This window comes from Hippocampus guttulatus, chromosome 8 (genome assembly GCF_054856545.1).
Source record: "Hippocampus guttulatus isolate MCC_2025c chromosome 8, RoL_Hgut_1.0, whole genome shotgun sequence".
Classification (NCBI taxonomy): domain Eukaryota; kingdom Metazoa; phylum Chordata; class Actinopteri; order Syngnathiformes; family Syngnathidae; genus Hippocampus; species Hippocampus guttulatus.
In genome coordinates this window covers 14462532-14485919 of record NC_141268.1, presented here as the reverse complement: position 1 = coordinate 14485919, position 23388 = coordinate 14462532, and the positions used below count along the sequence as shown (strand labels likewise).

The following is a 23388-nucleotide window of genomic DNA, read 5'->3' as shown; positions in this document are numbered from 1 at the left end:
TTTTATCCCGAGAATCAGGTTGTCCTAAAGCCACCAGGGGGAGCTACTAAAGTTGAATTGCGATTCTGTCGGTACACCACTGGGCGGCCTGGTGTCAAGTGGTTTGCGCGTTGAACTCACAGTGCAGAGGTTGCGGGTTCAATGCCGGCTCAGGCCTTCCTGTGTGAAGTTTGCATGTTCTCCCAGGGCCTTTTTCTTCTTCTCCTTTTAGCCCTGGGTTGAATGTGCCCCTCTATCAAAACCCCTGGCCCCAGCCAGGCCCCCTCAGTGAAATTGATCTAGAACCGCCACTGTACATGAGGGGGGGAAAAGTTTTTTAAAAAAAAACCCCAAAAAACCCACAACATGTCTCTTAACAATTTTATTTACTTTGCTTTACCTCATTTTTTTGTCCTAGCATTTCTACATAAATGTTGAACAATTAAATAGAATTAGCTAATTTCATTGTCGGGCTCCCAACAGCAGTCACAACGCAGACTAGTGTCTCTCCAAATTATGCGATGATCTGCTGAATTTCAAAATTTGTACAGAAGGAAATTCAAATGATGAGTAAAGCTTTTTTTCTTGATTTCAAACATAATGTGCCATATAAACCATTTCACAAAAAAAAAAAAGAAAAAAAAAGAGGATACCTCTGGCCGAAAAGTGATTCCTAATGACCTTAACTAATGATGTAAAAAAATTGGAGTTTAATGTGGAATTTATTCTACCTTGGTCAAATAAAATGGAAGGGGGTGATTACCAGTGGTGCCATTGGAGAATGCTTCATTTTTTTTGCCTCCCGGAAGTACGTGCGACAGAGTACCGGTACTTAAAAACATAGAATGTACAGTGAAAAGAAGGTTAAAACTACATACATGAAAAGAGAGTGTAATAATGAGGACATCACATGACGATTGGTGTGGTTCATTAAGATTACTGTACAGTAAAGACACCCTCCTCCCATCTGGACTGGTTGACCAACACATCGTCTTCATGCTTCAAGGAGCCTAGAAGGTATTTAACCCCAGCCTTGACGCCTGTCTTGATACCGGCACCGAGTGCATAACCAGCCACACCGGCGGTGCCACCCGTGGCGACCATGAGGGCGTCTGTCCCGAGGTCCACGGCGGTGAGTACAGCTCTTTCTTTGGCCGTTTGGGAGCAGTTGACCGATGCGTAATAAACAGCTGTGCCCAAATTGTAGAGGGTGCTGACTGCGGGGATCCACTCCATCACTCTGAACACGCGCTCCTCATTTTGGTTGATGCACGTCCCCCGGAGGCCGCGTCGCAGCCGTCGAGCAGAGGCGCCGGTCGATGAAAGCTCTGCGTAACACTGACGGATCCAACAGTCGGTGGCTTGCGAGGGTAGGATGCGACTGCCTTTCTTGAACACCGCCTGATATCGTCCAGGGAGCCCACCGCTTGTGACCCCGGCGCACATGACCCCCATCTTTTCACAGGTGTCCATAGCCTTCTCCAGCCCGCTGTTAGCATCCTGGACAACAACTCCAAGCAGCATGGTTCCATTAACCCTGGTCCAACCGTCGCAATTTTGCATTTGCTTCGCTCGTCCTGAACCCTTTCCCACCATGGCCAGCTGCTGAATGTTAAACATGACGGCATCTAGGTGGCGCTCTGCTTGGTCACTCTCCTGAGTCGATGTTTTCGCTTCAGATGGTGACTTTCTCCTCTGGATCAAGTCTTCCACTTCAAGGAGGAGTTCGTTGGTATCGGCCACGCCCAGCGAGCCATACAGCTTGACCACAAGCGTGTGCGCCTCCTGCGGGCAGCCAGCCACCACCAGTACTGGCACCAAGGACAGACCCAGAAGCTCCTGTGGGAACTTGGAGGAGAAAGGGTCATCAAGACCACTGGCTGACAGCAGCTCCCCACAGCTTATATTCCTCGGACTGGAGAGATGTGGAATCGAGTCTTGTAGCTTCGCCTTGAGGAGAGATACCATATGTTTGGCTGAATTTAGGCGCTTCTCTGCAGGTCTAAGAGTTGATTCACAATCAGTCTCTTCTGCAACGGGGAGACCAAATTGTGGTCGCGTTGGTGGATCTATTCGGCCCGGCCCGCCTGCTCCAAGAATGCCTCGCGGAGAAGGCTGCACCTTGCACAGCGCTTGTTCATTGAGCAGAAGCAGGACTACAATCAGCCACTTCGACTTGGAGGTCATCATTCCGCTGATATACTAAAGTACACAAACAAATCATATGCAGTCACATATGCAGTCAATGTCCTGTGAAATACTCCACAGCAGATCTGGGACCAAGTTGTTTGGACTATGCTATTAGGAAAAACAAAACAAAACAAAAAAAAACCTAGCACAAATATAGTTGTAGGACAATAATGCAATTACCAGTCGTCTTAAAAAGTTCAAGCATATTCTGTTTTCAAACGCAACCTACCTCAGTTAATAGAAGCAGAGTCCGCACAGTGACTGGACGGAGACCGAGAAGACTGCTGATTGTAGGATTCTTCTGTGTCCCCTACACGGGTTTGCCTCAAATTCCAAGCAATTTCTTCCCAAGCCGCCAATGAGAATCCCCATCCTTTACCGGACATCCCACAGCCCTCCTCCTTCGGCCTCATCTGTCTTTTCAGCTCGCTCTTCTCTTTGCTCACAAAGGACATGAGGTCTGGAATATTGATTCACATGGGGAAAAGTCTGTGTGTTGCAAAGGCAGTTTTGTTTGTTTGCCTCGCTTGCCTCTCATCCCCCTGACCAGGTTTTGTTTTTGACCCAAATACTTGAAAGCACTCTCCTCTCGTGCCGCCAGCTAATTTATCTCCCACAGTATGAAAGGGAAGTGTGGCAAATGGAGGCTAAGTGGGGTGAAGGTCCTTAAATTGGATGCACTCCCTAATGTCTGTGTGTGCATGTGTGTGTGTGTGTGTGAAAGCTTCAATGTCAATGCACAGAAACACATTATCTATATGTGAACACATTTTTGGTATTTGCAATCATAAGAAAACAGTCATATAGCATGTGTCAATCAAATACACTTTATTGATAGTGATTAAAGTACCATCCGTTGCAAATAGCCTGACCACACACTCACTTAAAAAAAAAATCAATTCAAAACATCAATACTGTCATTAATACACAGCAACCATAATTACAGTACTGTACACCGTCATTGAATGTCATCGGGAGCAGATTGTCATGAAAACGAAATGAATTTTAATGGTGACAAAGATTTGAAATGCTTGTATCTGTATCGAGCTGGCTAAGGAAGGTGCAGGTACTTAAGAAATACGATTTGGGAAATGATAGACAAATTACATGGAATATATAGCATATGTTGATGGCAAGCTGCACATTTGCAGCCCAACATGTAAATAAACACCCCCTGAACCGAATTTGCTTTAGCAGAAATGAACTTGCCAAATGAATGTAGTTTGACAAATGTTGCTTCCTCGCAAGATGAACAGAGAGCACGTCTGGTATTTTGCCTACGACTGAGACTCTTGAAAAGCAATCATGTACAAAAACTGGTGATGTTCTCCGCACGCACGCACACACACACGCACACACACACACAGAAATTTAAGTGAATAGCTTGTGTACTTTGGGACGAAACAACGCTGTGTTGGTACGGTTCCTAAAGGCATTTGAATAGGTACCCCACGCATGTTCAATTTCAGTGAGAAAAATAGCTAAGTAAGCAGCTAGGGTGTTTTTTCGTTTGTTTGTTTTTTTTAGAAAAATACATAACAAATGACATTTATTTTTCATTTCAAAGAAAAACAGTGTCTGCCACATCACGATATTAAAGAATGAGTATCTTCGGTTTGACAGTTGAAGTTGCACAAATTACAAAGGAAAAAAAAATGTGTCGACCACATTATTTTAAAGATTAATAACACTGCAGGACAAAAAAAACAAACATGAGAAATGCTCACAAAGTCAACCATCAGCAAGGCCGGGGGCTCATCATTGGAAGTATTGAATTCATTCACCATAAACCCTCGGCGCAAATTCACGTGTGCGGCCGACACGTGCCAACTAACCCACTGCGGGCGAACCAACGGAGATGTGACACGTGCTGAGTGCAAGTTTGTCTCTTTTCAACAAGTAGTGCAAGCTAAAAGCATTTGACATAGCTGGTTTAGTAGAGGCCTTATTTTCTTTGGAAGAACGGGCCAGTGGGAAGATTTGTTTAACCTCCAGAGACGGATCAACATCCTGAAAGTGTGCAGTCGAGCGAGAACGTTCCGTTTTCTTCATCTGATCAGACAAACAGACGTTCGGAGGGTGTCCAGCAACGTGTGGTTGTGGACGGAAGCTTGAGAGAATTTAGCGAGCAAAGTGCAACTTTTGGTTTGTTATAATACGCTTCATCAATTTTTTGATCATTAAAACATGTCTGTGTGATGAACTTTTTTTTCTTCGCCGTTTGAAGTGTGTTTACTGTTTCTAAAAGTGCCCTAAATTGTCTGTTACCCATTCAAGAAGACAAGTTTCCTTTTGGGACAAGGGATACTGAAATTAACTAGACAGAATTGAAAGAAAAACTGGAAAGGTGTGGCAGGGTTGTGTTCCACACTCATGTTTGTTTGCAGCCTGTTGTGCTCAACACAATTATCCGACTTCTGTATGTTGTGTGGCTATGTGGCTGCCCACAAAATTGTGGCAAATTGCATTGGCGGGTTCGATGCAAAAGGCAACTAAATGTCGGATGTTGTTATTGATTGATGCACTACTTTTGCGGGATAATTTGCACCTAAAACGTCAGATTAAAAAAAAAAAAAGGTGACGCACTTCCAATAATGTGAATGCTAAAGAAAGATGGAATTAGCCAAGTTTCGCTTAAATTACCTTTAAATAGGTTAGCGATCGATGATAATCTATGTGAGCACACCGATGTTTCTCACGATAATGATCAGCGACTTTACAACGCAGGAAACTGATCATTATCAATCCGCAACACTTCATGTCAGTCTTCAAATGACACTTCAACGACATTCCTTGGAAATCCCAATTTCCCATCGCTAGTGAGCCATCTTTACAACAGGCCCGCAGGCTGCTCACCCTTGGGGGCGACCTAGGCGCAACATGTTGCTGACGCCCGGTATAAACCTACACCGCAGTGCGGTGGAAAGTGCTTGGAAACTGGGAAAGCTTCCATTTTCTGCTGGTGGACCGCGCCGCTTCTATATTCAGTCCAAAATCAGTCATACGTTTCATTTATTTTTTCTTGCTTCCGGTGTGTGCAATTAAAAGGTGTAACTTTAACTTTGCTTTATTTTGGTTCCATTTCGCCTCCGCATTTTGTCTACTTGGGCGTATCGCAGTCATACCGATCATCCGGCATATAAGGGTGATTAGATTGTGTCCAGATTCTTTTGTTCAGAAAAACATATTCAAAGGCCCAGCCCTCAAGCGGAACTATTTGAGAGCCTAATGGAGTAAGGGTCATGCATGATGATCCGTGCGAACAATAGTGGGTCATTCTTTCTATGTGACACTTGCCGCAGCTAACGCAACAGTTGTTTGCTTAGTTCAAGGCATTGGAGCAGTGACGCAAACAAATGCAAGCATGTCCGGGGTTTGTTATCCTAAGAAAATCTTTAAACAATGGCACAATTCTAGCTGGTGTACGCATGGATAGAAAAGGTGCTTTTTTACAATTCAAAAAGAATGCAGCTGATTTAGTCTGCACTGACATGACTTGACAAACTAGAAAGAAAGAAAATGTGGACAATGATGCTGATGTTTGACTAGTTTCACAGTTGAGGTTATTTATGACGTGTCATTAAAACGTGAGCCAACAGATTCTTCATTCATGATCCGATTGTTTCTCATATCCAATTGGTCCTACCGTTGTTTGCCCGCTGGAGGCGGGTCATCCGGACTATTGTCACCATTTACACCTCCTTTTTGTTCCTTTTCCTGAGAATCAGCTTTGTTCTCCTTGTTAGCAACGACAGGAGCAGCAGCAGCATCATCATCCTTGGAGTTTGAGCGCACGGAGGTGTAGCCGAGCGGGGTAGGGGGCTGGTAACGGTATTTGTAGCCAAAGGCACGTAGGTGATAGGTGTAGTACTCCAACAAATACATGTTGCTCTCGTGCACATAGTGGAAGGACACAGACAGGTCTGAACAGCAGTTTGGACCCTGGGGAGGAAGAATTACAATAGCGTGGTTACGCGACAGTCAAGACTCATAAAAAATAAATGAATAAATACATTGAAAATGTTGACAGTAACACACATTTCAAAACTATTCACACAGGTAACCTTTAACCCTGCAAATCTTTACATTGTCATGAGGAGAAATTCAGTGACCATTTTAGCTATAAATGTATTTGTCTTTGCATATCGAAAAACATTTATTATTAGTCTGAGTGGTAGTCCCCATTATTCATTTCCCCCACTTTTTCGACAGCTATACTTCTAACGTAAAAAGCCCAAGATGGCCGCCTGTGTGTTCGGCGACGCTCCTGCCATTTCGTTTTTTTTTTACTTTTCGCAATGCTTGTTACCTCCCTAACAGCGTCTCGGTTGGTTTATGATCGCCGATCGTTGTTACTGATTCAACAACTAGTGATGGGAAAATGAAGCCTCATGGAGCAATGAGGCTTTCCATCCAACTGGTTCGTTCCTGGGCCGAAGCATCATGAGGCTTTATTTGTACTACTGCGCTATCAGGTGGAAAATAAATGACATGACAGTGATTAATATGATACCATGGATTTGATGTACAGGTAAAATTGGGCCAAAAAAAATCCAGCCCGACCCGGCCCGCTGGTATTTAAGCCCGACCAATTAACTTGATTTGCAGGCCCGACCCCGAGGCAAACCCGACATTTCCTATTTCATTTGTGATGACTCGGGAGGAGGAGGGGTGATTTGTGATAACAAATTAAAGCCTGTCTTTTCCACAAAATCTAAGTTAAACAAGTCTGTATAATATTTACATCCTTTAAACATGTATTTCTGTTTCAGCAGATGGTACATTAACCGACAATTTTCGATCATTGACGGATTTTTTTTTTTAAGAGTTGTAGGAAAAATGTAAGGCATTTGATACCCCGAGGACATCAGGCTGTGGTGGAGGAACAATCTTTAAGAACAATTTCAAATGTAAACTGTGCACATTCACCACATCGGCCACCAGCTTTGAAGCATCCGTCTTTGAAGTCGGTCGTGTTTTCCCGGTGCTTTGTGCTGTCATTTACCGTCCTCCTAAATACAACAGACTTTTTAAGCGACTTTTCAACCTTTCTTTGCGGAAATCAGACTGAGATATGATCATATCCTCCTAATGGGGGATTTTAATATCCATGTGTGCTGTCCGGAAAAAACACTAGCAAAGGACTTCTTAAGACTTATCGACTCTTTTAATTTCGTACAGTATGTGACCAGCCCGACACATGAACAAGGACATATTTTAGACCTTGTCCTTGCTTATGGTCTACCGGTGTCAAATCTGGAAGTCCTTGAAAATGGGATTTCTGATCACATGGCAGTTTTATTTGACGTAGTCTTATCGCATGCTGCTGTGAAATCTGACGCTCCTAGTTGTAAACGCCGAATTTTTAACCCTCGCACTGCTAGTCATTTCTCTGATGCCTTTAATAACCTTTGCGTACCCTCGTCTAACACAGAGGAACTCACCTCTTGGTTCAACTCATCATGCCGTGCCATCCTGGATTTGGTGGCTCCTTCAAAAACTGTGCTTCCAAAACCTAAACCCGAGCCATGGTTTAACGACATTACCCGCGCAGCTAGGCAGGGGTGTCGCAAAGTCGAACGCAAGTGGAAAAAAGACAAATTGTATGTCTCTTATCAAATTTGGAAAGACTGCTGGCATAACTACCAGCTCACAGTAAAAGAGGCCAAAAGAGAATATCTGTCGGACCTTATTCAAGCTAACCGTCACAACCCACGCGCACTATTTAAAACGATAGATTCTGTACTCAAACCCCCTCTGCCGACTTGCTCGGATTCTTCACCCGAGATGTGCAACAGATTCCTTCAGTTTTTCGTTGATAAGGTCTCCACAGCTAGGACTCCGGTCTCAAATACCGCATCTGACCCCTCTGTCCATGTTCAGCTGTGCTAAATTCTTTTGAAACTGTGTCCTTGACGCTTTTGGAGGATGTAGTTCGCCAGACGAAGCCAACTGGCTCCCCTTGCGACTCTCTTCCCCCACACTTCTTTCAGGAGGTTCTCCCGAGTGCTGGCGCATCGGTCTTGGATATCATCAACAGCAGCCTCTCTTCTGGTATAGTTCCCCAACAGTTTAAACATGCTGTGGTCCAACTCTTGATCAAGAAACCTGGTCTTGATCCAGATGTGCTGTCAAGTTTCAGGCCCATTTCCAAACTGCCTTTCATTTCCAAAATTCTGGAAAAAGTGGTGCACATGCAGTTGAAATTTTTCTTGGATGAACATAACATCTTGGAGGTCTTCCAGTCAGGTTTCAAGACGATGCATAGAACGGAGTCAGCCCTGTTACGCATTTCTAATGACATCCTCCTGGCAAATGACGCTGGAGACCACGTGTGTCTAGTTTTATTGGACTTAACTGCAGCATTTGATACAGTGGATCACAGTATTCTGCTGACACGTTTGTAGCACTTGGTGGGCATTGGCGGCAGTGCTCTTGAGTGGTTTAGGTCCTATTTAGTTGACAGAACCTTTTGTGTCAGCCTTGGCTGCTCTGAGTCACGCACTGCTCCCCTGTCATGTGGTGTTCCACAGGGCTCAATTCTGGGGCCTCTGCTGTTCTCGCTGTATCTGCTCCCATTGGGTTCCATCTTAAGGAAACATATTGTTTGGTCCCAGTGGCCCTTGTACATCCCATCCTGCAGACTTGGGCCCCCTGTCTCCTTATCTTAAGTCAACAGTCTCAAACTTGGGCCTTAAACTGGACAGTGATTTCAAACTTGATCGGCAAATTGGTGCCGTTGTTAAATCCAGCTTCTTTCACCTTAGACAGCTGGCCAAAATAAAACCTCTCCTCTCACATGAACACTTTGAGACAGTAATTCATGCCTTTGTCACATCCCGGCTCGATTACTGCAATGCCCTTTACTTTGGAGTCAGCCAGTCCTCCATTAAGTGCCTTCAGCTGGTCCAGAATGCCTCTTGACTGGTACTCGTAAGAGGGAGCACATAACCGTACCTCTCTTTGCGCTCATCCGCCCCTACACACCTGCCCGGCGCCTCAGGTCTGTGGACCAGACAATTATTAGAAGTACCAAGAACTAAACTGAGGCTCAGAGGGGATCGAGCCTTTTCTGTTGCTGGTCCCTCTCTCTGGAATGACCTCCCACTGAACATTTGGCAAGCCCCCTCGCTGCCCATCTTCAAAACCCTCCTCAAAACTCACTTGTATTCTTTGGCATTCGACTCAGCATGACTTAGATTTGTTCTTGGTTTTACTGTTTGGTGCTTTCTACAGTCTTTATTCCCGATTTGTCTTACTGTTTATTGTGCATGTTAAATTGCTCCATGTACAGCACTTTGTATGCAGCGATGGCTGTTTGAAAGTGCTCTATAAATACAGTTGACTTGACTTAACGTTGTCCATCCTGATCCTACCGCCTTTCAAAAATCTATATCAAAAATAGCATTGTGGATGATGTCAAAAGTTATTTTTGAATATGACATGGGCTGCTATGAATTGGATGGTGGGCCACTAATGGCCCCTGGGCTGCAGTTTGGACAACCCTGCCCTAAACAGATGACTCAAAATTCCATAGTGGCAGTCGGCAAATGTTTGCCAGTTTTGCACATCCCGGTCTGATGGTACATTGTTCACACTTTACGTAAAGCCTCTCTGTAGTTGTGCGTCATGTCCTAAAAATTATTTCTGTTGCGGGTGCTTGATCCTGCAATTCTAGGTTTGGCTCAACCTTTTGTACCAGAAAAGATGTCACCGATTGATAAGGGACGGCAAGGATGCTGGCAGCCTGGCTGATCGCCTCTTGTGGTTTTGCACATAGAACATTCTGAGCTAGTTTGTGTATGGCCCTCATTTTTATTGCACTTCGCTCAGAGTTGCTATTTTTGCATGGAGTCCACGTAGGCTAATCCGACAGCAGCCTCATACAAAGGCACACATTAAAAGAAAGGAAAAAAAAAACAGACGGGCAGTTGTCAATCCCTGACAACTGTGTCGTTGACTAGCAGATAAAATATTCACAAAAATGTAACACTAATATCACTGTGTGACCCAAACGTTACGTGCACTGGAAAAGATTGCCCCCCCCCCGACCTTGGCATAAAGCCCATTAGGTTGAGAAGTCGAAGGCAGAAGCGAGATCAGGGGTGGCCAACCAGTCAGGCTAAGAGCCAATATTTTTACTGCGTTACTGCAAAGAGCCACACACACACACAAAAGCCCGAACATAAATACAACCTTAAGACACAAACACCCCCCCCCCCTCCTTTACTCCTCCCACCGCTCGCGGTCAACTTGGGACCAGTCTGCTGGCTCTTGGTTGATTGCGATCGACGTATTGGGCACCCGTGCCCTAAAAACAGAGGTAATTCGCTGACTAGCTTAGCACTTAGCGCCGTTGTCTACGCATGAGCGGTGATTCAGTCATCTGATTGGATGCCCTCTATGTCAATCAAGTAACGGGATTGATGATAGGCTGACGTAGTACGTTCTGTGCATTAAGCACCGTTGTTTGAATGGCAGCGCCATCACGAGGCTTTTTCAACAATTGTCGTGTAAAAGGACAGGAGTCGCATTGAACCAGTCAAAGAGCCGCATGCAGCTCGCGAGCCACGGGTTGGCCACCCTTGAGCGAGATCCCCTCAGTCACTTTGGAAAAAGGAGCTTCAGGACACAACATAAGGGAACTTTTGCCCATTGGATTTGATGACCGCACAGTCATGTTACTAATCTACAAATAAAGTCCAAGTGAAGCAAGCCCCCCTCTTGAGAACATCTCTCCTGTTTAATGAGCTGAGGGAACCAAACATGTGCCTTGGCTCGCTAAAAGTTGGAGAAGCATTCTCACTGGACTCAGGCGACTCATGTCAACAAATTCTGTATATTACTTGCCATTGAGATGGGGTAGTAGCAGTAGCTCCAATACCAGAAGCTCTTCGGGAACTCGGCGGTGAGATGCTGCTCAGGGATGAAGGGATGAAATGTCTCCCGTTGGGAAGTGTCTCGGGAGTCTCCTGCCAGCACCCCAACTTTCTCCAGGCACTGGCCCAAAGCAAGATCCTCCACTGAGCTGGTGTGAGTGCACACTTTGTTCTGAAATCCTTGAACAAAGCGTCGCAGGGCCTCTTGACTCAGCACGTAACCCGCACCGCCGCTCATGTAGCCTTGCTTGATGTAGGGCTTGAATCTTCGACCAAAATAAATGGGCTCATCCTTGGTGTGGTTAGCAAGCACCCACCGAAGGTTGTCCACGACGACGTAAGTGTCGTCATCTGCTTTGAGGAACCAGTCGGCTTCATTGATGTAATGCTCGTGGACGTAATGTAAGGCCCGGATGGTTTTCCAGTAAAGCTGGTCGCGGCCTTCTTTTGTATCCATACCCACAGCCGGGAAGTCGGGATTGCTTACGGAGCTCACAAAGACGATCACATTGCAGTGCCGACTCCACGTGTCCTTCACATAGCGAGCCTTCGTCTGCAGGTTGGTAGGTGTAGTCATTACCCAGCAAAGAATGCGTACTTTTTTGTACAGTTCATCTGCCATTCGGCTATCCTCATCTGAAAAAAAAAATAGAAAAATAAAAATTGAAATCAAAACCTTACAAGCTGCAAGGTATAAAAAAGTGACATATGCTCTTCATTTTTTCATTGTCATTGCCAAAAAAAAAAAATCTGACGAAACAAAAAACAAAAAATCTGACGAAACTCTTTCTGATTTAAGAGACAGATGACCAAAGTTATTCCTATTTGCTAAATGCCAGCATGAGAGAAGCACATCCATCTCGTCTGTTTTTAAAATTATTTTAACAGATTTACCAGGTTTGTCCACCTTTCGAATGTAGTCGGACAAAAAAAATCTCTGTTCAAATCCTTTTCCGCAAGCCATGACCACTTGAACGTGTTCCTAACACTTGCGTCTATTCCACGTATGTGTAGGAGACTGGACTGTCTCAAAATTGTTGGATTGGATAAACTTTATTGTCAAATGTACTGTATGTGTAACGTACAGCACAGATGATTGTTATTTATTCCTTTGTTGTGTGTTCACAACCCTGCCGACCACTAGAATTTATTTTGTGATTTCCTAGCTTGAACATCTGTTCTGGTGGATAATTTTCGATTTTCTTTGTGTCATTCAAGTTATCGGTAATTTACATTTTTCGAGTAAAACGACAGAAGAGAATGCAGGAGACTGAGAAGGACGTTTCTGTATTGAGTGAGACTGAAAAGCATAAATAATTCGTTCAACGTTGTCAACTAATATCCGGATTAATTTTAGGCAATTTTTCGGAGGAATTTTCATGAAAATCCGGAGGACTTTAATCTCTGCGAATCGCTACTCAAGCGAACAGAGCAGATATACACACACATGCAGACAAAGGTGTGTATGCCTTGACCTCAGCTGGGCCTTGAGACTGACTTGTCGAAGAACCCCTGGGGTTTGAACCAGAGTTTTGAACCACTGTTCTAAAGTAAATGCACTCTTCCTTGAGTATATTTTTGGCAACTCTACCCACATTTGCTTACTGCTGATGTGGGGAGGCACACTTACCAGAATGGTGAGGGTGTTTGAGATTGAAAAGGGCAGATCTCTCTTTCTTCCATCTCTTTTCTTCTTCCTCCTCTTCTTCATGCCGTTGGTGGTCATTGTGTTCAACCAGTTTTTGGATCGGTTGCACAGAGAAATTCTGACTGATGCCCACTTGCCGTAGAAACAGGTAGAGCATGAAGAATCCCACCATGAAACCCATACAGAATGAAATTCTGCACCCCGGGGACTTCATGATGAGCCTGGTGTGTCGCCGTCAGCCAAGCGCTTGAGGGAAAACCACATAGGTCAGCGGAAGGCCTCGAAAAACTTACACGCCGACGTCAGAAGGGGGTTGTCACCTTCCAGTTCTGAAAGGAGTGGTTTATTGAACTTACTAGGCACACGAAGCGTAGACACCATAGCAACTGTTTCCTTCACCGCCACGAAATATCTCCACGACGCGGATGAGAGAAAGATCATTACACCCCAGGTTGCAGGAGTGGTTGTTTCTTCGCTTTGCTAGCCATCTTAAACATGTCACTCCACATTAACAACGAGAGGAAGAAGTACGAGCGAATTATCGCCAACAAATCATACGCAGGGACTGTGCAGGACCACGAGTACGGCTAAACATTTTGCTCGAAAGCCTAACTATCGGTGTTAGCTAAGCAGCTATCATTTAAGGGGGCAGAAGTTCACCCAAACGTGGCAGTCTGGCGGAATAGATGTTTGTCAAGCGCCTCAACTCGGTGTCATGCTACGCCAATGTTCAGCTGTGAAAATAATCCGAGGAGAAACAAGAGAAGCCACTTTTAGCTGCTGAAAACAAGAAGCGGTCAGGGAAAAGGTTTCCGCTTAGTACGTGACGCCACATGGACACGCCCCCTTCGGACATTGTTCGGACTCTTCTCCTGTTCACGTCTTTCGGCACGAAAATAGGTTTTCTAAAAAAAAAACAAAAGGCATTGAAACTATCGACGGAGAGACATAAAAACGACATATCTTTATTCCATCGCAAAATTGCATCTTGCCCGCGCGTTCCGTTATGTTCATCGTTCCATCCCGACTAAACCTAGACGTGCATTAGAGTGTATTGCAGGTCTTTTTGTAACACACAGATGAAAGCAATTACGACTTTTTAAATACACGAGGAAAAATCATCTAATTTTCGTCTCGTCTCTCTTTGTGAACTCTCAACAGATTTTAGCGCAGTCTTCATTTCGTGAACTACATTTTAAGTCTTATCTTCATTAGTCCACGAAAATGCATACTGATGTAGTCTCGGTTTATTGTTTATTATTGGGGTTTCAAGTCTTGTCTGTTTTTTGTCCCGTGAAAAACGTCACTTGCCGACAACTTTCTTTCAGTATTCGTTAACGAAATGAACACTAGTTTGGGGAAATGGACATTTACTGTGACCCCCCCCCCCCCCCCAGTCCAAAAACATCACTGTTACTGACTCACTGTTTCCCTCGAAATACTAAAGCCAGAAAGTTGCAATTTGAAGGGACTTCAGTTTTGTGTCAAGTCTGTGATTCCCTATTTTTCCACAAAATTAAACAACTGAATGACCATCATCTGCGACTGGTGGATCCGTAATTTAGCATTAAATGTCATCAATACTGTATCACCATATGATCCTTGATTAAACAAACCACAACAAAAACATCGATTGGCACATTTAACACCAGCAAAAAGGTGGTTGAGCACCATTCGGGGTCTATCAGTGCACACGTCCCCTGTCTAGTAATGATCGCAAACAGTCGAGGTTTGCGTTTCACACGTCAAATTAGCTGTCAATAACACAGACAAAAGTAATACAACATTAAAAGCTGAGTGAAGTCGACCGGACTTCCGTGCTGCTTTTATTTTGAAGACTTTCATATAAAGCAGCTCAGGTGGACCTCATATTTATTTTTTCCGGCACCTGAAGCCAAGAGGTGCAATCCAGATCCTTGAATGCTACCAAAACGTACACACATTTCCGGTCTTCTTTCAGGGAGCAGGAAGGCAGTCTATTATTTACTCCTATTTGAAGACATTGATTCGCATCAAGATTGCACTCATTACTCAGCTTGAAGCTACCACTAGGGTTTGTGCTCACCCACAACATAAAGAGAAAACAAACAACTAAATTACCCCAAAACTATTATACAGGTCGAGCCATAATTATACACAAGACCACAAATCCAGCCCTTAAAATACACCTCAAAAACGGGTCAAAACATTTTCTTTTGGTCATCTTTCAAAGTTGATTTAAGGCTATTGGATCTTTCTTGTTGACTTTTAACCAAAAAGGCTTATTCAGTTTTAGATCTTAAGTCAAATATAGTTTTTTGTTTTTTTTTGCCAAGGGTAGCTGCAGAATGACATTCAGTGCACCGGTTATCAGAAACAAAGAAACCTTTTGGATTAAATGTGAAACATTTCTAACGAGTCTCAGTGCCTCGATTCAACTTTTGTCGATTACCAAAACCTGGATGACTGAGCATCGACACCAATTTTTTTTTTTGTTTGTTACATTATATTTCATGGACAGTGTAGCGTCACTTGGTTTCAGTTACTAAAGAAAAATGGAATTTAAATAACTTATTGACAGAACAAAAATCAAATCACTTCCATATGCTAACCCAAAGGATGCCATTTGTCCCAAAAAAATCCTAAAGTGCCGCAGCAAGTGTAATGTACACGCGTGTTCACAGACAGTTTCATCCCTTGTGTCATATTATACAGTTGAAGATAAATGACCTGTGCAAACACCGAGGTGCGGCGTAACACACCACTGGGGACCTCGGTGAATGGCAACATGAGCGACAAGTGACTACCATGCAAAATAGGCAGCACCGCTGACTTAAATATTCATAAAAAGGTTGGCATTGTCCATTTCCTTTTTTTTTTTTTGTGGCCATCTATGTAGAGAAGGGAAAATGCCGAACTCATTCAAGTAGAGCTGACAGTGATTCTGTCAAATATCATCAACCTATGTGTCCGCTATGTACTGCTGACTCCAGAAGGTGCAAACACGTCAGGGTCATGCAACCCGCTGGCTTTAATAGCAAGAGATGAATCCTTGTGACAATTGGGGGCTGCGCTTGAGAGTCTCCCCGCATCGCTGATCACCACAAAAGTACACCTTCACGATGGCCGCACTGCCGATCGGGCTCACAAATCCACGTCGTCCGAGTCCGAGTTGCTGGTAGACTGGGATTCCTCTTGGCCCTCGCCCCACACAAACCTGTAGTTGTCCTCCAACTCCTGCTGTCGCTTTTGTTCTTTATGAACTTCCTCTGTGCCTCCCGTCTTGTAAAACAATAAAAAACAACTAGGTGTTATAGGTTTCATGTTGAATTAATGTCTAAGGGCTAATGTGAAAAGGCACACAAGCAAATCTGCGTCCATTCAAGGCCACGTCGGGGGGTAAAATCAACAAAGTGAAGCCTATAAAATATTTTACCAGCAGGTTTATGAGGAGTTCTCGAAATGATTTTGTGTCTTCCTCGGTCAGCCACTGATCACCTGCTTCGTCTGTATTCTTTCGTGTCAAGATCTTCACCTCGATTTTACCTAGAGAAGAAAACAGGATGGGTGCTGGGGTGTGTCCTATTCAATTCAAGCACTCCCTCAGCAAAAAGTACCCGGCATGCAAACAAACAGGCCTAGAATAAAACTACGATGAGGGATGGATGACTGCCAGAGCACACACACACATGGATAACTTTCATTTCAAGCCACTGTCGGGAGAGAAAGCTTCCTGGTTTAAAGTCCAACTTGTGCAACAATTTCGCGGTCTGGTGTCTGATCGCCCGTTTCACCAACTATCAACCCAATTTATAATTTAAAGAAAGAAAAAAAAAGTCATATGACCAATTCACTTTTATGATGCCCAAAGTAGATTGAAGAAGCAAACAAGATTAGAGACAGAAGAAAGGGGGGGGGGGGACATGTTTACGAGTATGTGAACACTCCCCATTCATACCTTCGGCCTTCAGTCCTGCTTTCTCTAGCTGTTCTTTCACCACGTCCTTTATGTGCTGCCACTGGGGATCACCTTTGCCCAACTCCTGTACTTTGAACTCCCCATCGGAGCTGCTGCCTGTCCTATACTTAGTAATTTTGATCTTAACATGGTCATCGGCATCTTGGTCTGGGGTGACGAGACAAAAGAGGGACAAACAACTGGCTGTCAGAGACAATAATCCTCACGTAAGACAGAAAGCGCGAGAGGGCATTCTAGAATTAAAGCGGTGCTCACACGTACCAATAATTGGGCCGGTTAAAGTCAGGAAAGGACTGGTTGTCGGCATGTTGCTCAAAGTATATCCTGAGAATTTACTCTGAGGCATGTCAAGAGTAATTTTTTTTTTTGCCTCTAGAATTTGCTCAGAAAGTGGTCACACAAACTTGGTTTGACATTGACACTAAATCCTGATGTGTAGTCAACCGAGTTCTTTCAAGCCACAGATTCTGGATTTGCGACGTGAGATGGAACGAGAGCCAATTGGGAAGTGACATGATGCTTAAGTTGTTGCCAGACACAAAAATAGAGAAGCAAAACCTGTCCCGGGAGTTATTTTCTACTATAAAAACGACAGGAGTTGCAATCCCAACATAGTTATGAGACACAATTGAGGTTTACATCGCCGCTTCTATTTTGGGGGGGATTTTCCACAGTCTGTCCACCCTGTGGCACCGACCTGCTACCCCACAAGTCGGTCTTGGTGCAATGACAGAAATCAGGTTTCAGGGAAGAGATTCATGATTGTTGGCGGGGATATTGTGTCGAGTTGGTCGATTGCACAATATTGTGTCTGTCATTAAGTGTACACATATATTTGTTCTGTCTTTGTGGAAAACAATGTCAAAAATGTTGTATTTCGGACTTTCAGTTTTCAGGAAACGCATTAACAAATATTGGAAATCTACTGAAGATGTAATTAGTCAAAATAGCTATTGCACTAAAATGGTGAAAATTACATTTCTCAAAAAAAGAAAAGGAAAAAAAAAGCATTTATTCATGTATATCTAGACTTTAGCTAGACCCTTTCTAAACGCATGTGCTAGCACACACACACACACAACGCATCGTTATACAGTATTTGGAGTCTTTCCCCATCTTTAAAATTGGTTAAGATGTCAAAGATCAGTGTGTCTGTAACCCGCTTAACATGAGCTTTTTTGTCTCTGCATCAAATCCATGTGTGTGCCTATTCTGGGATGGAATGTTACAAACACATCTGACGGGCACATGGGAGGACGGCGACAAAGATGGAGACGGGGAAACAAGAGCGACATAGTATGCCAGGTCAGGTTACCGGGTTGCTTCGGAGCTAAACTGGGGCTGCCCCGGGTCGGGTCGTTGGCTTTTTGAGCTCCTGCAGGTGGCTTCTTGTGGTCCTGCTCGTGCTCGTCTTTCTCCTCCAAATGATCGAAAAGCTTATCGAGCGTGGTCTCCAGTGCCTGCGTCGCCTGAGTGCGATCAAACTCCCCTTTCAGCCCTTCTGTCTCCAATTCTTGCTGTGCCTACAAAAACAAAGAAGTCAAAGTCAGTCCTCTGTGCGATGACCGGCGTGCTTTAAGAATTTAAACAGAGTTGGAATTCAAGTGCATATGGGAATCCCGTAGTTTCCTGTGCACTTGCGTTTTCATTTTCATTTGGATTTTGTCTGCTACCTCATTAATGATGTTGTCAAACTCTTTTCGCATGGTTTCCTGTATCTCATCAGCCTTATCAGCCGGCACAGAGATGTCTGGCATTTCATCCTTGAATTCCTGAAGCAGCCGTTCATCTTCATCATCCTCTCCGTCGTCTTTGCCGCGCTTCACTGATCCCCTTTCCCCAGCTTGCTCCTTTGCTCGGTTTTGCGCTTTCTACATCGAAACAAATGCCGCACAGAAATGGAATTTACAGGTGCGGGCAAAGGCAGATGCCGTGCTGTTGTGTACGAAAGCACCAACCTTTCGGTTACTCTCCTTCAGATGCTGGACAAATTTCATCAGGTCTGAAGGATCAGTGATGATTTTAAAGTTGAAATTTTCAGCTGAAAAAGATTCCGCCAGTGTGGAAAAATTGTTATGCTTTGCTAACCAGCGCAGCTTCTCCAAGCAGTTCAATACAAACATTAAATCAATGGTTGCAATATTGCGCAAGCAGTGAGCTATAAAATGTACCTTCATTTCCATCATCTAGGACTTCATTGTCTGTAAGTGAGTTCAAGCCATCATCAGCTGCCTGCCGAGAGAACAAACAGTTCGCAGGAATACGGTCAATCTACGCCCTCTAGTGGTAAACTAACGTTCATTGCGCTTGTTTTCATTAGGCCAAAGTGTGCACCCCAGTCTTGTCACAAGCCAATCCCAGAGCAAACATTTACGATCACATTCACACTCAAGGACAGTTGAGAGTCTTCAGTGAAAGCAACGCATACTTTTGGAGAGCTGGAGGAAGCAGGAGTACCCAGAAAAAAGAAAAAAAAAGGTTCGAAAGGCTATTTTAACCTGAGTTCAACACATCGCATATTTTGAACATTGGATGATGGCGCAGAAAGTTTTTTCCCTTTTTTAAAAATTCCACAAAGATGGCAGCCAATTGTCACATTACGACTGAAAGGCAGACATGAACCTCATCATTAGCTCACGATGCTGCCGCATAATTACTCTTGCAGGAAAATTAACAGTACAGGCAAATATTTTATCTCTACTGGGGCACGTGACATAATTGCATGTTTTCATGACATCATGTAAAATTGGACAACAAAATATGTACCTCACTCTCCTCACGAGAAGAGCTTGTTTTTGAACTTTCTGGTTTTGCAATTCCTTCCCAGAACTGAGTATCCTCTGGGTCTTCTGACCCTGCACCGTCAGACCCGTCAGCAATATCTGTTCATGGAGAAGAAACAAATTTAAAGAGATAAAAAAAACAACAACAACAATGGCATGACAGGTCATTTGCTCTTGGATGGATCGAGATGGACCTTTTTGGTCTGACTGGTCCCGGCCATCGTTGGGATCTGATGAGGTTTCTTCCGCAGTTCCTTCCACTGGCGCCTCCTCGTTTCCAGCCAACATCTCATCAAGACTCCTCAGCTCCTCTGAGATTTGTTCCACTTTACGCTTTGTATCCGCTGGGAAATTAAAAAAAGAAAGAAAGAAAGAAAGAAAAAGAAAGAAAAGGAGGTGTAAACGGCACAAAACATAGCCTTTTGAAACTGAGTGCAAATCATTCCAGAAAACATTCCACACAGCTATGTACAAATAAAACTAGAATATAGTTAATAAAAGCATTACAATTGGTCATCATTTTGATTGCTATTTTTAGTAATAGTTCGGGGCCTTCATTGTAAAGGTAAGCCGCAACACTGTGATGATTTTGAAGATGACTGGCAACTCACAGACTTGAGCCTTGACATAGTCCATGTACTGTTGTGCGCTTAGCGCTGGCTGGCATACGATCCCCTGGGGCTTGGCAGTGGACGGAGGTCGCAGGAAGGGATGCTGGCAGGTGCGACTCGTATGAATGGTCACCACGTAGCGGCATGACTGAGGCTCGTCCACTCGCGCGATGTAGTCACCCGAGCCGTCTTCGCATACAAACTGAGTGTCGGAGAAATCCGGAGGACGGAATTCAGAGAAAACCCACAAAAGCACAAGGAGAACATGCAAAGGCCACGTGGGAGGGTCTGAAGCCAAAAAGTTCAAATTTGGGAACTCTCAGCTGTAAAGCAGACTTGCTCACTACTTATCCACTAATCCGCCATGGTACTGGCAAATGAAATTAAATAGCCAAATTGAGTAAACGAGGAAAAAAAAGCTATAAAGAAAGAAAGAAATAAATAGAATACGGTGTGCCTTTTGTGTGACGTGGTCTTCATTCATTTAACAAAAAATAAATAAAAAGCATACTGTGGTCGGAGTTTGCGGTCCGAAAATAAAAAAGTCTCACCCGGACTTCGGCTTCCCTGGGATTCCCATTGATGTCACACTTGGAGCCGTTTACATAAGTTTGACTGTGGAAACGTTTCAGTCTGTGCTGTTTGGAGGCCTGTAACATAATCACAATATATTCCAACGCATGGTTTTACAAGTAACTGCTGTGGATTGTCATTAGTCAGGAAGTCACATTGAAGGATAATTATTACCTTTGCGGTTTCATTACTCCAGTCAAATTCAGACTCATAGTAGCCCAGGAAGAGGACGTCCCCTTTGATTTCTGAGTCTGAGACGTAACAAACATTTAAGGAAAAGCCTTGAGAAAACAATGCATGAAGCTATCTCTTACCTTCGAGGTGGTACTGTTTGATATGCTGACCATGACAGAACTCATATGTCCACCAATCTTTTGTCTGAGGGAAAAACAAAAAGAGTAAATTCACTTCAACAAACCTAACAGCTCTTTTCTCTTTATGTATTTAATATAAGAATTTTTATATTTCAGTAAGTGTCAAATTTAAGACAATGTATTCCATTGATGCAATGAGCAATGAATTGAAAGTGAAGGAAACAAACTTAAAAAAAAAAGTCGATTAAATAAGTTAAGACAGCAATCATTTGTTGTCTTGTTTTTTTTTTTAATGATTACATGACAGTACATAGTCCAAAGGAACCTAAATAGACTACTGCTTTAGTTTGCCTACATCCACATAACTAGAGATGAACACGCAAGCAAGATAATGACTTGTTGGAAAATAGCCGCAAAATGTGTGCGTGGTAAAAACATAATCAGACATTGTACTTGCTAGTGAGCAGTAGTGCAATAGGGCAGGTGATGGGATGAAAGAGTTAATACAAAGTATGAAAACCGAGTGCATGATAAATCTGTTTTTGACATTTCATACTGTGCAAGGGTCACTTTTGAGCTTTGCTGTAATAATGACCTTTTTGCTTTTACCTTTTCTCAAGGGGTCGCAAAGGGACAAGCAAGAGTCCATTTAACGATGACTCATAATTTTAGTCATTAAAGCATCAATCGCAAATAATTAAAATGGTGCCTCCCAACTGCTCATTATCCTCCAAATATCAAGAAGTAGCCTGCCAAAAAAAAAAGCCGCAGATGTAAACAATAGTTTTAACAGTTCAGCGTTGGTGGAGGTCCACGCCCCACTGAGTGACATTTACTGTCGTAACATATGGCCAATAAAACAACAACTCTAATGTTGGTGTTGAACTTTCATTCATTCATTCATCTTCCGAACCGCTTTATCCTCACTAGGGTCGCGGGGGGTGCTGGAGCCTACCCCAGCTGTCTCTGGGCAGTAGGCGGGGGACACCCCGAATTGGTTGCCAGCCAATCGCAGGGCACACAGAGACAAACAACCATGCACGCCCACACTCACACCTAGGCACAATTTAGAGTGTTCAATTAGCCTGCCCTGCATGTTTTTGGAATGTAGGAGGAAACCGGAGCACCTGGAGAAAACCCACGCAGGCCCGGGGAGAACATGCAAACTCCACACATGGAGGCCGGAGCCGGAATTGACCCGGTACCTCTGCACTGCGAAGTCGACGTGCTAACCACTGGACTACTGGGCCACCCATGTGTTGAACTTTCAGCCAAGTTTAATTTTAGGAAGCTGTTGTCCTTCATATCACACTTCTATCAACATTTTAAGATCTATTTCTGAGCATTATAGGACAGTGTGCACCAACCAACACTAGACAGGGAGGCTCTCGCATGGGGCTGAGTAGATCAAGGATGTCCGGCCCGGTGTACCCTTGTGAGTCTGGATCTGACACGGGGTCCTGGTGAAAGCGGACCGCCTGAGCTGGAAGTCGACACTCATAGAGTTGTTTGTACTTGCTGGACACCATCATGACCTCATCTGTGTTGGTCTAATGGGAAGCAGTGACACAACTTTACATTTATCCGTGTGGCATTTGGTTTACAAGTTAATTTAGTTGTTGGTTGGAAGTTCTGTCGTGACAGCTGTCAAGTGGCGCCTGCGTTTTGAAGCACGTTATCTTAAAAACAGCTACTGGCAAAACACAACAATACAAGCACGTCAATGGAAATAAACATAAGCAGGTGTTTGTTAAGCTTCTGTTGTCTACAGGCCAAGTTTGCGAAAACACAATCGTTATCGAAACCTCGCTTTAGCTAACCATTAGCCCTGTGTAAATCGTCTCACTTACCTGCCCCATTATGACAGGATCGGGAAGAATCTGAATCTCATATTTCATCTCATTCAGTTCTTCTAAGTTTAGGAAAGCCGAGACACAAACTGGCCACAGTAATAAGAAAACGTATAGCCTATTTCGCCACCGCACTTGGTGAGCCTCCATGATTAACACGCAGCCCCACCCACTTCTTCCTTTTCCTCCTCCTCCTCCTCCTCCTCTTCTTCGTTTATTTGTTTTTCTTGTTCTACGCCACAGTCACTGGTTGGTTCACGTACGGACTACCTGTATGCCCTCGCGGATGAAGCCAGAGGACAGGCATCTTACGTTGCCAATGATTCTGACAACTTCAGTTATTATATTTTTTTTCATTGAAAACAGGGTTATTGTTGAGGGTTTGGTGTCATGATAATGGCTGAATGGCAGTCTCTCAAAGGACGAACTTCACTGTTTGCACGGACCATTCAGAGTATATTATCTTACGAGTGAATCGTGATTTATATAGATTAATTTTACATTTCACAGCATTTTCTTTCCGGATGGTCTTTGCTTCCGTTTCATTGCTCATGGTTATAACGAACTGTTAAGTGGTGTAATTAATTTATAAGTATGTGTACC

General features: G+C 43.8%; 3 protein-coding genes across 4 annotated transcripts; all 3 read right to left on the bottom strand.

Annotated features, from left to right (window-relative positions):
- Positions 1 to 346: 346 nt before the first annotated feature.
- apof (apolipoprotein F) lies at positions 347 to 2569 on the bottom strand. The gene is made up of 2 exons (XM_086117938.1): positions 2399 to 2569; positions 347 to 2181 (listed from the first exon to the last, which is right to left on the bottom strand). Exon 2 carries the CDS (start codon positions 2167 to 2169, stop codon positions 916 to 918), a length of 1254 nt encoding a protein of 417 aa, XP_085974064.1. The 5' UTR covers positions 2170 to 2181; positions 2399 to 2569; the 3' UTR covers positions 347 to 915.
- A 406-nt stretch (positions 2570 to 2975) lies between these two features.
- On the bottom strand, positions 2976 to 14058 carry c1galt1lb (core 1 synthase, glycoprotein-N-acetylgalactosamine 3-beta-galactosyltransferase 1, like b). The gene is made up of 4 exons (XM_086118358.1): positions 13053 to 14058; positions 12679 to 12942; positions 11020 to 11684; positions 2976 to 6111 (listed from the first exon to the last, which is right to left on the bottom strand). The coding sequence occupies exons 2-4, from the start codon at positions 12908 to 12910 to the stop codon at positions 5812 to 5814; spliced, it is 1197 nt and encodes a 398-aa protein (XP_085974484.1). The 5' UTR covers positions 12911 to 12942; positions 13053 to 14058; the 3' UTR covers positions 2976 to 5811.
- Positions 14059 to 14477: 419 nt separating this feature from the next.
- Positions 14478 to 22977, bottom strand: os9 (OS9 endoplasmic reticulum lectin). Of its 2 annotated transcripts, XM_086118404.1 has the most exons (15): positions 22786 to 22977; positions 22303 to 22485; positions 20936 to 20999; positions 20796 to 20872; positions 20600 to 20698; positions 20049 to 20250; positions 19632 to 19781; positions 19421 to 19536; positions 18826 to 18886; positions 18613 to 18695; positions 18328 to 18525; positions 17970 to 18177; positions 16634 to 16801; positions 16112 to 16221; positions 14478 to 15957 (listed from the first exon to the last, which is right to left on the bottom strand). In XM_086118404.1, exons 1-15 carry the CDS (start codon positions 22933 to 22935, stop codon positions 15820 to 15822), a joined length of 2007 nt encoding a protein of 668 aa, XP_085974530.1. In that variant the 5' UTR covers positions 22936 to 22977; the 3' UTR covers positions 14478 to 15819. The 2 variants fall into 2 exon arrangements, with proteins under 2 accessions (XP_085974530.1, XP_085974531.1); XM_086118405.1 differs by lacking the exon at positions 16634 to 16801.
- Between the last annotated feature and the right edge of the window lie 411 nt (positions 22978 to 23388).